We start from the raw sequence: 10,909 nt of genomic DNA on the forward strand, positions 1-10,909 counted from the left end.
TGCCCGCCTCGCTGCGGAAGGAGCTCTGCTTGCTGCGCTGGCTGGCCAGGCTGCTCTTGGACTCCGACTTGCGCAGCTTCAGCCCACTGAGCAGTGAGCGCCGGAACAGCCCCTTCTTCTTGCTCTTGAGGGTCTCGGAGTCGCTGTGGGCCACCAGCACGAAGCCGCCCCGGGACACGGCCGGGCTGCCGGCCACCGCTGGGGAGGCGTCCGGGTGCAGCGCGGTGCCGTTGGTGTGCTCGCTGCGCAGGGAGTTGATGGACGTCCTCAGGGGCGAGCGGATCACTGCCGCCATGCCATAGGGGACGCTCTGCCGCACACCATAGCCTTGGCGCATGCCGCCGACCCACTGGCCCTGGTACGTCCCTGGGGAGACAGAGAGGGGTCAGTACCCAGGGCAGCGAGCGCCCCAGTTACGGGGACAGGCCAGCAGTCCCTCCACGGGACGGCTCTGCCTGCATTCCCACCTTGGCTCACGTGGAGGCCCACGGAACACAGAGCGCTCACCACCTACCCCCCGATGGTCACTGTCAGAGACACCTGCCTCTGCTCCCCACAGGAGGGGTCCACTCCCTTAGGGACTCGGGCGGGAAAGAGGCATCACTCTGTGGCGCAACCAGGCACAGGACCCAGAGTGAGCCTCAGCCTGCAGCGCACAGGGAGGCCCTGGAGGAGGCCCACAGCCTGGGGTGGCCACAGCACCCTGCCCAGGGCAGCTGCAGGGACTCTGCTGGAGGCCCCCAGGAGATGTCTCAGTGGGGACAGGGCAGAAGGCAATGTGTGTCCTCAGGTGACCTCAGGCATGACAGTCAGCACACCCCACCACCGCGAAGAGGCCAGGGCTGAGGCATCCGTATCCCCACTCTCAGTAGCACTGTCCCCGGAGCCAAGAGGTGGAGGCCCCCGCACATCCAGAGGCGAGGATAAGGGAGTGCCACTCGCCCCTGCCAGGGACCCGCGGCTGTGAGGAGGGAAGCAGCCCATAGCCTGCGCCACGGGAGCCTTCGGTGTCATGCAACAGGAAGAGCCAGACACAGAAGGCCAGGGCCAGTGGGCCCAGGGATGGTCCTGGAGGCAAGTGGTCCACAGAGGAAGTCGAGAGGGGCTGCCCAGGCTGGTTGGGAGGGGCTTCTGCCGGTGGGTATGAAGTTTCTCCTGGGGCGATGGAAATCGCTGGGACGATGTGCCACACGGCGACTGATCTAGTGCCCCAAGGCTGCCCGCCCACACAGGCTGGAGACCTGGGGCCGCGAGCAGCGCTGCCAGCCCGCGGGGGCCAGGAGTCCAAGGCCGCCTGGGAGAAGAGGTCAAGATGGCGAACTCCATGCTGCCCAGCGCACAGTAAGAAGGCCCGGCAGGCCTGGCTCTGTGACTGCAGGCCAGTTTCAGGCCTGGCGGTGCTCTGCACCACAGGTCACCGGAGCACTGCCTGGCCACACGCAGCCCGGCCGTGCTGGTCCTCAGTCATCCTCGCAGCAGGGTCCCACTGGGTCCCACGTCTGAGCAGGGCACGGCACCTGCGGTGGCCACACTCCCCGCCACTCCCTGCCGCCTGCCACCAGAGCCACCTCCTCCGTACAAACCCCCGCCCAGAGAGTAAAACCTCTAGGTTTGGGGAGACGGAGCCTGACACTGTGGCCCAGGACCCTTCCTACCTTCAGCACACTCCACATCAGAACGCGGCTGACCTCTCCGGCTTGTCTGTCCCTGAGCCTTGTCTGCAGACTCCTCTCACCCAAGCTGCCCACCCCCGTCCAACCCACCCGGCCAGAGCAGCTCCTGCCCCTGCTACACAACACAGGCCAACAGTGCCCCTCACCCCGTACCCACAGTCCATGGGCTGGCCGCCGTACAGGCTGCAGACGGGCTGGGGACAGCAGCAGGCCCCTGGGTGTTCCAAGTGCATCCTCCCACTCAACCAGGCCCTGATCTCCCTGAGGGCAGGGCCACGCCGCGGGTTCCTCACTCTCCACATGAGAGGTGGCCCAGACCTGGGCGAGGACAGGTGTGCACAAAGCCTCGACCTGGCCAGAGCCTCGGACAAAGGCCACGAGAGCCCTTTGCACCAAGAGGCGGTGGCACCTACCCTGCACCCCAGCTGCTGCCAAGTGGCTGGGGATGGGGGTCAGAGGTCAGCTTGTCCACACAAAGGGCCCAGGATGGGCATCCTCGTGAGTGGGACTTATCTGGAGCTGGGTACCTGCAGGAGAAGAGGGGTGTGGGGCAGGAAGAGGGCAAGGGTGGCCCAGCACGGTGGGACTTGTCCCAGCTGGAGGCAGGGCTGGACGGGGGCCCACCCATGCTGGTCATTTGTATCCCAAGGCTGGGTCAGGCGGGGAGTTCTGGACTCCGGACAGCGCTAACGGGGACAGAGACCTGCCCAAGGGAGGACGCTGGCAGTAGGAATGGCCTTGCCCGGGGACGGGAGGGCTCCCCTGAAGGAACCAGGGCAGGCCAGTGGCAAAGGCCACGCCCGGAGCCTCTGGTGCCAAGGTCACTGGACATCTGGAGGAACCCTCCACGGGGAGAGGCCACAGGCGAAGCTGGACGGGAAGGTGGGTACAATCAGGAAAAGCCCTGGGGGGGAGACAGCAAGGAACCAGGACCGGAACCCTCGAGAGAAAGAGGCTGTACCCCCAAACGAGAAGATGCAGAGAGCAGGTCGGAGAGAGAAGCCCCAGGACCCACGAGAGGGTGGCCGGAGTTCAGCCCTGGTGAGCAAGCTGCAGGAGGAGTTCTGGATCTTTCAGAAACCAAAACGAAAGGAAGGGGTGGAAGATGCCAAGGAAGTTTGAGAACCATCCAGGAGGCCCGCGTAGGGGTCTCAGAGAGCAAAGGCACAAAAGGACCAGAGACACCAACTAGGACTCAGGGGTCCACAGACACCGGCACGAGCAGGGGAGAGAGCCCCAGCAAGACAGGCAGCACGAGGTTGTGGGCCGCCCGAGGCCAGGAAAGCCGGTGGTGGGTGCTGGACTGAGCAGCGAGTGGCAGAGGACAGCCGACCCCGACCCAGCGGTGCCCCGCGGAAAGCCGCCCCACGGGGGCTCTGAGCAGAAGTGACTTCCAGTCCCAATGCTACGCCAACCCATCAACCAAGTCACCAAGTCACGCCAATTCACCTTCCATAGTCCTTTCTCCACCAACATGAGGGGCGGAAAGCGAGAGAAAGGGGAGACGTGAGACCAGCACCGCCCAGGCCAGGGGCTTCCGGAAGAGCCACGGGGAGGGCGGCCAACCATAACGGCACATCCGTGCGGGGGTTCCAGGCGGGGATGTGGAGGGTGGTCTCTGGGGAGCTGCACTGAGAGGAAGAATGGGAAAACGCAGCTGTCGGCGACATTTCTAGACGGGACAGCGCAGGCGAGGCCGGCCCGGGTGCTGGCCGTGATGGCGCAGTGTGACCGCCAACACAGCGGATCTCATCTCTGATTCTGTGGTCTAACAATACTGAGAAGGCCAAGGAAGAGGGTTCTCAGCAGCTGAGAGTGTCCCCCTGCCTCAGCAGAAGTCACAGGGGACAAGCCACTCGCTCCACGCACGCGGCAGAGGCACCCACCTCTGACGGGCTGAAACTCTGGTCCTGGGGAGGGGAGCTGCAGGAGTCCCAGGCCGCCTGCCTCCGAGCACCACCCTGTTTTCAACTCGCCTTTCACCGTAAACTCTGGGCACGTGGCCCCGTTAAGGGCTGAAGGTCTCAGTGGACAGGGACGAAGGACACTTTCACCAGAGCATCCCCAATGACACTGCTCTCCTCAGCCGCGGAAACCAAGTGTCAGGGTCTGCACCTGGCCGGGGACTGGGGACCTGAGCCTGGCTGGCAGTGTGAAGGCCTGCACACCTGGAGGCCGCTGGGCCTGGGACCAGCACCCCGTGTCTAGAAGGCCAGGGGAGAAAGCCAGAAAGAGCAGGCCAGAGAGCAGGCCCGGGTCCCAGAGGGACCGCAGTGGGAGCCACCACTCCAGGAGCCACAGCCTGGTGTCCAGCTATCACCACCACAGGGCCAGCGGGCATCACAGGCAAGACCAGACCCCAGTGCTCACCCCACCGGGGTGAGCAGCACACGGGACCCCCACGGTCACCTCCATGCCACCTGGCATTGGGAACCAGAGACGTGAGGAGCCACACAGGTGAGGCCTGACCAAGGACCACAGCCTCAGAGGCCCCGTCGGCATGAGGGTCGGCCCGTCCCAAGTGCCCCACGTGATCCTGGCAAAGCCTCCGTCCTGCCCTCCGTTTCTTCCTTTTTAACCAGTACTTTCCTAGAGCAGCTTCAGATCCAGGGAAGAGGAGCAGGCCACAGGGTCCCCCCCCCACAGGCTCTGCACCCTGCCTCACCGTCACCTGGCACAGTGAGGCTCCGGCCAGGGGCCCAGACACTGCCTGGGAACCTCCCAGAACACTGAGGCCCAAGCCGTAGGGAGGTTGAGGCTGCGGGGGGTGCGGGAGGAGGAAGGCCAGCCCTCGAGGGTCCAGCCAGCCAGGCAGGGTCCCGGGCAGCCACTAAGGCCCCTTGTGCCGACTCAGCACCCCAGGGGAGGGGTCCTTGCTGGTCCTGGTGCCCCCAGCCACAACCAGCCCCTGTGGGGAGGTGGGCTGGACGGGGGCCTCCTGAGGGTCCTGTCCTCCTGGGAGCTCGCGGCCACCTGCCGCCTGTTGGCATGAGCACCTCACGGACAAAGTCACTCCGGGGTCAGGACTGAGATGAAAGCAGGTCACTGTGCCACCCGCAAACACCAGCCACGCCCTCCTGGCTAAGAGGAGGGCACTGCTCCTTGACCAGTCACGGCCTGGCCCTGGGCTCCCTCTCTAGAGGCGACGGAGACACCCATCAGAGAACTGCCCCTTCCTGCAGCACGTCTGGGTGAACCCCACTGGCCCAAGGCCCTGGCCCTTCCGCACACCAGGGAGTGCTGGGTGGTTCCACGGAAGTGCCCACTCTGGAGGCTGTGGGCAGTGTCAGGGGAAGCCTGGGCAGGCGCTGACCATCCTGGGGCAGGAGGCACTGAAGGGCTGCAGAGGCCCGGGGCCAGCAGGCTGGCCTCCGACTCACACAAGACCAGCCACTGCAGCTGTTCCTGAGACATGCCGACGGGGCCACCTGAACCCCCTTCTGCAGGACTAGGGTGACCATCTCCCCCCAGCACCGAGTGGACGGGACTCCAGGCCAAACTGAGGCCTGGAGCTGCAGTCCCACCCAGTGTCCACTGTCCAGGCGGGAGAAGGCCCTGCTGAGTCAGTTCCAGGTCCCAGAGCCAGGGACCCAGCTTCCACAGAGGGCCCCTCACAGCCCAAGGGGCCCTTCCAGGGCTGGAGAGGCAAGCAGGGGGTGCCCCGTGGCTCGAGGACAGCCGGGGTCCAGCCAAGCCCTGGGGCTCGAGGGGCCTGCGGTGGGCCACCTGGGTGCTCGGGCTGCAGGCCAGCGGCTGCTTCTCTCCCCTCAGCGTCCCCCCAGGACGGGCGCCAGGACTTCCCAGGGTCACCACACAGCTTCAAAGGCAACGGGAGCCCTCAGTGCAGCCTCCCCCCAGGAGACGGGGCTCCGCACCCTCCACATGGCCTCCTGGCCTCCTCCTGTCCCCCACCGTCCCCGTCTCCGGGCTCTGCCTCCATCCTGCCTCTCCCAGGACTCACACGTCCCTCCCTTTGCCTCTCAGCTGACAGGACACTGCTCCTGTGAGGGCGTCACGTCACTGCCACCATGCCACCTCCAGCCCCCAAAGAACCCTGACCTCTGCTACGTTTCTGCTGCGTTCTCCTGGGGGTACAGGTAATGTCCTCAGACCAGGCCCCGAGGCCTGGATGCAGCCCCTGACCAGAGATGGCCAGTCCTCATGCTGGCCAGTCCTCGCGCTGGCCACAATATGGCCGGTTTGGTGCAGCCCGAGGGGGAAGGTCTGAGGGTCTGCCCCCACGCGCCTGGGTCCTGTCCCACTGCCTTGGGGGTGCATGAAGGCCCCTCCTGCCACTTGGGCTGCCCGTCCTTCCTCCCCACCCACGCCTCACCCCCTGCCAACTTCTCCTGCCACCTTCAGCCCAGTGTCACTCCTGAGGTGGCTTTCTCCAGGCCCCAGACACCCCAGCCTCTGGCCCCCTACTCTAACCTATCAGCACTGAACGGGGACAGGCACGGTCCCAGCCAGTCCAACCCCAAGCGGCCCTGGGCCCTATATTTACCACCGTCCCAGACCCAGCTTGACACGGGCACACAGCTGGCGCTTAATAAAACACCCTCCTTCCCCGACACCATGGCTCTCTGAATGCCAGCTGCGACCTCCAGAGAACTGAGCTGTGCAGCAGCGCACCGAGCCCGGCCTCCCTGTGAGTGGAGGGAGTGAGCCCAGCTCTGTCCCGACACACGCTCTGAGCGCCTTACTGTGTGCGCAGCCCCTGCCAGACAAGAAGGGCCCCAGCACAGCTGAGCTCAGTGCCCTGTGGCACTCACACGGCTCTGTCACCTGCAGAGAACCCCGCGACTCGACAGTAAGACTGAACGGACGCCGTCCCCGTGGGAGCTGCCCATCCGAGGACACACTGGCAAGGAAGGTGGCCGGACCGCAGCGCACTGCAGGCGGGGCCGGAAAGGGCACAGCCGCTGAGCGAACACGGGCACAGCCTCCAAAGGTCGGAGTTGCCATGGGGCCCGGCGGGTCCACGTCCCCACGGGGCCTGGCAGGTCCAGGGCCCCGAGGAGCAGAGGCTGCCAGGTGTTCACCCAGCCAGAAGGCAGAATCCACCGAATGTCCAGGGAGACGGACATCCGTCAGCACAGAAGGGGTGGTGCCAGTCGCCCTGCTCAGGAAAGAGCCAGACACCCAGGGCTGCGGCCGCAGGACTCCGTCCCCGTGAAGGGTCAAACGGGAGACCTCAGACACCCACATCCCGAGGGGCGGAGACGGGGAGCAGCTGTTGGCACAGGTGTGACTCTCAAGACCGACCCCGTCCTGCTCCGTGCCAGGCCAGGGACAGAAGGCCTCACACAGAGCCGGGCAGGCGCTCTACCACTGAGCCACCCTCCCAGCCCTGAGCTGTACATTTCAAAGGGACCCGTTTTATATGTGAATGACATTTTACTAAAGATGTCATCAAAAAATGTCACCAAGATACCACCGGTCAGCTGTCCGGGTGTAGGCCTCACAGGCCACAACCAGCCCAGCCTCAGAGCCCCCCCTGGGAGGGCTTCCTGGCCTCCCTCAGCACCAGGCCCTCCACTGAAACCTCTCCTGGGTCTCCCTGCAGGAAGACCCCTGCCGCCTCCGCCTTGGGCACCCAGTTCTCATTTCCAGAAGCAGACTTGGGGGGAGACTGGCGTTTCTCTGGGGCTGGGGGTCCCCAGGACGGCAGCGGCACAGCATCCGAGTGGCCCTCTGTGGATCCTACGGCAGCCCGGGAGTGCAGGGATCTGACCTGCGACCATGTGCTGTTGGTCCCAGGCTCCCCTCGCCCCGCTGCCACTCCCTCCCTGAGCCTCTGTTTCCCACCTGTGACATGGGGGGTCTGCGTCCTCCCTGGGAGAGGGCCACCTGAGAAGGGGCGGCCCCTGCGGGAGAGGGCAGCAACCAAGTCCACATTCACACGCAGGCCGCTGCGCTGGGCGGTGCAGGCGGGAGAAGGAGGCCCGACTGCGGAAGGCTGGCGGGCAGTGGGGTGCCCGGGTGCGGGCCGTGGGGTGCCCGGGTGCAGGCCGTGCAGGAGGGGCCAGGAGAGGCGCCTCACCCCAGGAACCTGGCTTCCCACCTGGACGTCCGCTCGCTGTGCACACCGAGATGGACCTGGGCAGGGTCAGGCACTCGCGGAAAACGCAGGGTGCCACTGGGGGTCGTGGAGGGGCCTCAGGGAGTCGAACCCCCAGAAATGCACAGAACATCCCAAGTCTGCAGGGACCTGCTCTCTCCTGGAAGAGAGGGAACAGCTCTGCAGAGCTCCTTGAGCTCAGAGGACCCAGGTTCATACGCTGCCGGGCAGCAGCCCACCAGAGACCTCAAATTTCTTTTCTCTTTTTGGTACCAGAGATTGAACCCAGAGGCATTGACCACTGAGCTACATCCCAGCCCTTTTGATTTTTCATTTGGGGACAGGGTCTTACTAAGTTGCTTAGGGCCTCACTAAGTTGCTGAGGCTGGCTTTGAACTTGAATCCTCCTGTCTCAGCCTCCTTGAGCTGCTGGGGTTATAGGCATGCATCACCATGCCTGGCTCAAATTCCTTTTCTTTTCCTTCTTTCTTTTTTTTTAAATATCTATTTTTGGTTTTGGTTTGGTTTGGTTTTTGTACCAGGGATCGAACCCAGGGGAGCTTACTTAACCACTGAGCCACCCTCCCCAGTTCTCTCTATTTTTTGTTTTGAGAAAGAGTCTCACTAAGTTGCTGAGGGACGTGCTAAGGTGCCAAGGCTGGTCTCTCACCTGCGATCCTCCTGCCTCAGCCTCTGGAGCCACTGGAATCACAGCTGTGTGCCACCATGCCTGGCCTTTTAGATTTTATTTTGGTACTGGGGATGGAAAGGAGGCTCTCACATGCTAAGTGAGTGCTCTACCTCTGAGCCACACTCCAACTCTTCTTATCTCTTTATTTTCAGACGGGCCCTGGATAAGTTGCCCAGGCTGGCCCTGAACTGCCATCCTCTGCCTCGGCCTCCCCAGTCTGGGATCACGGGCGTGGCCACGACGCTCTGCAGAAACTCTGTGTGCATGTGTGGTGCTGGGGACTCGACGCTGACCTCTGCTCAGCCAGGCGAGCCTCCACCACTGAGCTCCGCCGCGGTCCTCCTGACTCCAGGATTTCCTGAGTGCACCCCAGTGACACACACCTGGGGTTCACGTCAACGTCATCGTACATCTTTTGTGAAGGAAGCACTGTGTCCACTGCATGAGTCACTTGACTCTGAGTTTTAAAACTCTACTGAAAGCAACAACTCTCGGCCCCATCACTTTTATCAAATCCTGGGACTGGGACACCACCTCTGTGCGTCTGGCGTCAGAGGTCCTGGATGGACCCCAGGGCCGAGGGCGCCAATGTGCAGAAACCGCGCCCAGAAACAGAGGTCCTCCGTCTGCACTGAACCTCAGCCTCACCAGGAGAGTCAGAAAAGAACCCAGCTCCTGGCTGCACCTGGACCACCTCAGTCAGTACCTGTAGGTGGGCCCAGGCGCGAGCACCAGCTGTCCATGGCCAAGACCAACACTAGCATGTTGTCACAGACCTGCTGAGGCTCCTTGAGCTCGGAGGACCCAGGTTCATACGCTGGGCAGCTCAGGAGCACGCAGTGGCGCCTGCCCTGGAGCCCGGGACTCTGCACCCTTGACGGCCCCCCAGGGGCCATAGGTGTTGACTCCCACACGCAGCTGGCGTTGGGAGGCACTAGCCAAGAGCCAGGGTGCTGAAGGTGGGGTACCCAGGCCAGCAGCAGCAGCAGCACCTGAAACATGCAAGAAATACAGATCTGGGGGTGACATCCCAGGCCCAGAAAGTCAGAGGCAGGTCCGCAATCTGTGTCCTGACGCTCGCTCACCTCCCAGCAGCTGATACACACTCAAGTGTGACAAGCACTGGCCTAGGTAATGACCATGGTGGGCGCTCCACCTGCCCAAGCCCTGCACGGCGCCGCGGCAGAGGCCAGGAGAGTCTGCGCCAGGGAGCACCTGCGGCGTTCCTGGGAAGGTTTTAGGGCTCCATCACGGACACCAGAAAACAGGCAGAGAGGAAAGGCCTCCAAAAGGTCAGCGGCCCGGGGCCTGGGGATGACCGTCTCCATGCCCATCCTTCCAGACTGGACTTGGGCTTCCCCTGCCCTGGGCACCGCTGCTGCTCCTGCAGGACATGCAGAGCTCTCCCCCTGTGGAGTGTCCTACAGATCCCCAAAGTCCAGCAAGGAGACCCCTTGTCACTTAGGAAGTCACAAGTCCTGGTTCTTGTATCTGTTTCTTCTTTCCCCATCGATGGTCGCAGCCAGCCAGGGACCACGCGATGCCGAGCTCAGCCAGGAGGACTCTGAGTCCCAGGAGGACTCTCGGCTGGACCCAGGTTCCCCAGCTGTGTGACCTGAACCCAGGAGGATTCTGCAGCGCTTCTCGGATGCCTGGACACACCACATGGAGGACAGGGGAGAGGACATGGTGGGCCGCAGGCCACCTGTGCACCTGCACAGAAGGCCACTCAGCAGCATCAGAAGCCCCCCTCCACCACTGCCCACACCAGGAACGCATGGCCGCAGCCCTCGCTGCTCGGCTGGCCCTGTGCAGAACACGGGGTCTCTCACGGCCAACCACAGAGCCCACGACAAAACAGGGACTTCACGAGAGTGCCAAAGTGAGGCCGTGACATCAATCTCACGGTGAACTGGACGTGTGCGGTGACGGTGGTGAGAGAAGTGGCCAGATACGGCCACGTCCACTTGCATGTCCACTCACTCCACAAATCCCGTGAGTGACCGCTCTGTGCTAGCTCCACGTCAGTAGTTGGTCTCACAGCAGGGACCAGCCACACACACGCCCCCCGCATGCCATGTACACTCCAGGCCACGGCTGTCCAATGGGCCTTTCTGGAATGATGGAAGGGGTCAGTGTCTGTGATGCCCAGTGTGGTAGCACTCATCACAGAGGCTCCCGAGCACCTGAAATGTGGCCAGTGTGGCCAATGAGCCGACTCCTTAAACTTCACTTTAATTAATTTGAATTTCAATTCACAGAGCCACGTATGGCTGGGGGCGCATGCTGAATGGGCCTCTGTGACTGGCAGGGGCACTGGTGCTGAGTGGGGAGCGATGCCCTCTCCCTGGCTGCCTCCCCGGCCAGCTGGGCACCTGCTTCACCGCAGGGCCCTGCACACACCAGCGGAGGCCGCCCAGGGCCCTGGAGGGCCTCAAGCCCCCAAGCCTGCTGGCGGGCGGCCAGGACACTCTCAGTCCACCA

At 63.6% G+C, this 10,909-nt stretch overlaps 1 protein-coding gene across 1 annotated transcript in view; it reads right to left on the reverse strand.

The window, feature by feature from the left end:
- The window catches only part of Jph3 (junctophilin 3), a 52,116-nt gene that overhangs the window by 35,986 nt on the left and 5,221 nt on the right, over positions 1 to 10,909 (reverse strand). Inside the window, exon 2 of the mRNA XM_048792402.1 lies at positions 4 to 366. Within this exon, the coding sequence (XP_048648359.1) occupies positions 4 to 366 (363 nt within the window). The remainder of the gene's footprint in view (positions 1 to 3; positions 367 to 10,909) is intronic.

The sequence above is a fragment of the Marmota marmota genome, unplaced genomic scaffold, assembly GCF_001458135.2.
Source record: "Marmota marmota marmota unplaced genomic scaffold, marMar, whole genome shotgun sequence".
Classification (NCBI taxonomy): domain Eukaryota; kingdom Metazoa; phylum Chordata; class Mammalia; order Rodentia; family Sciuridae; genus Marmota; species Marmota marmota.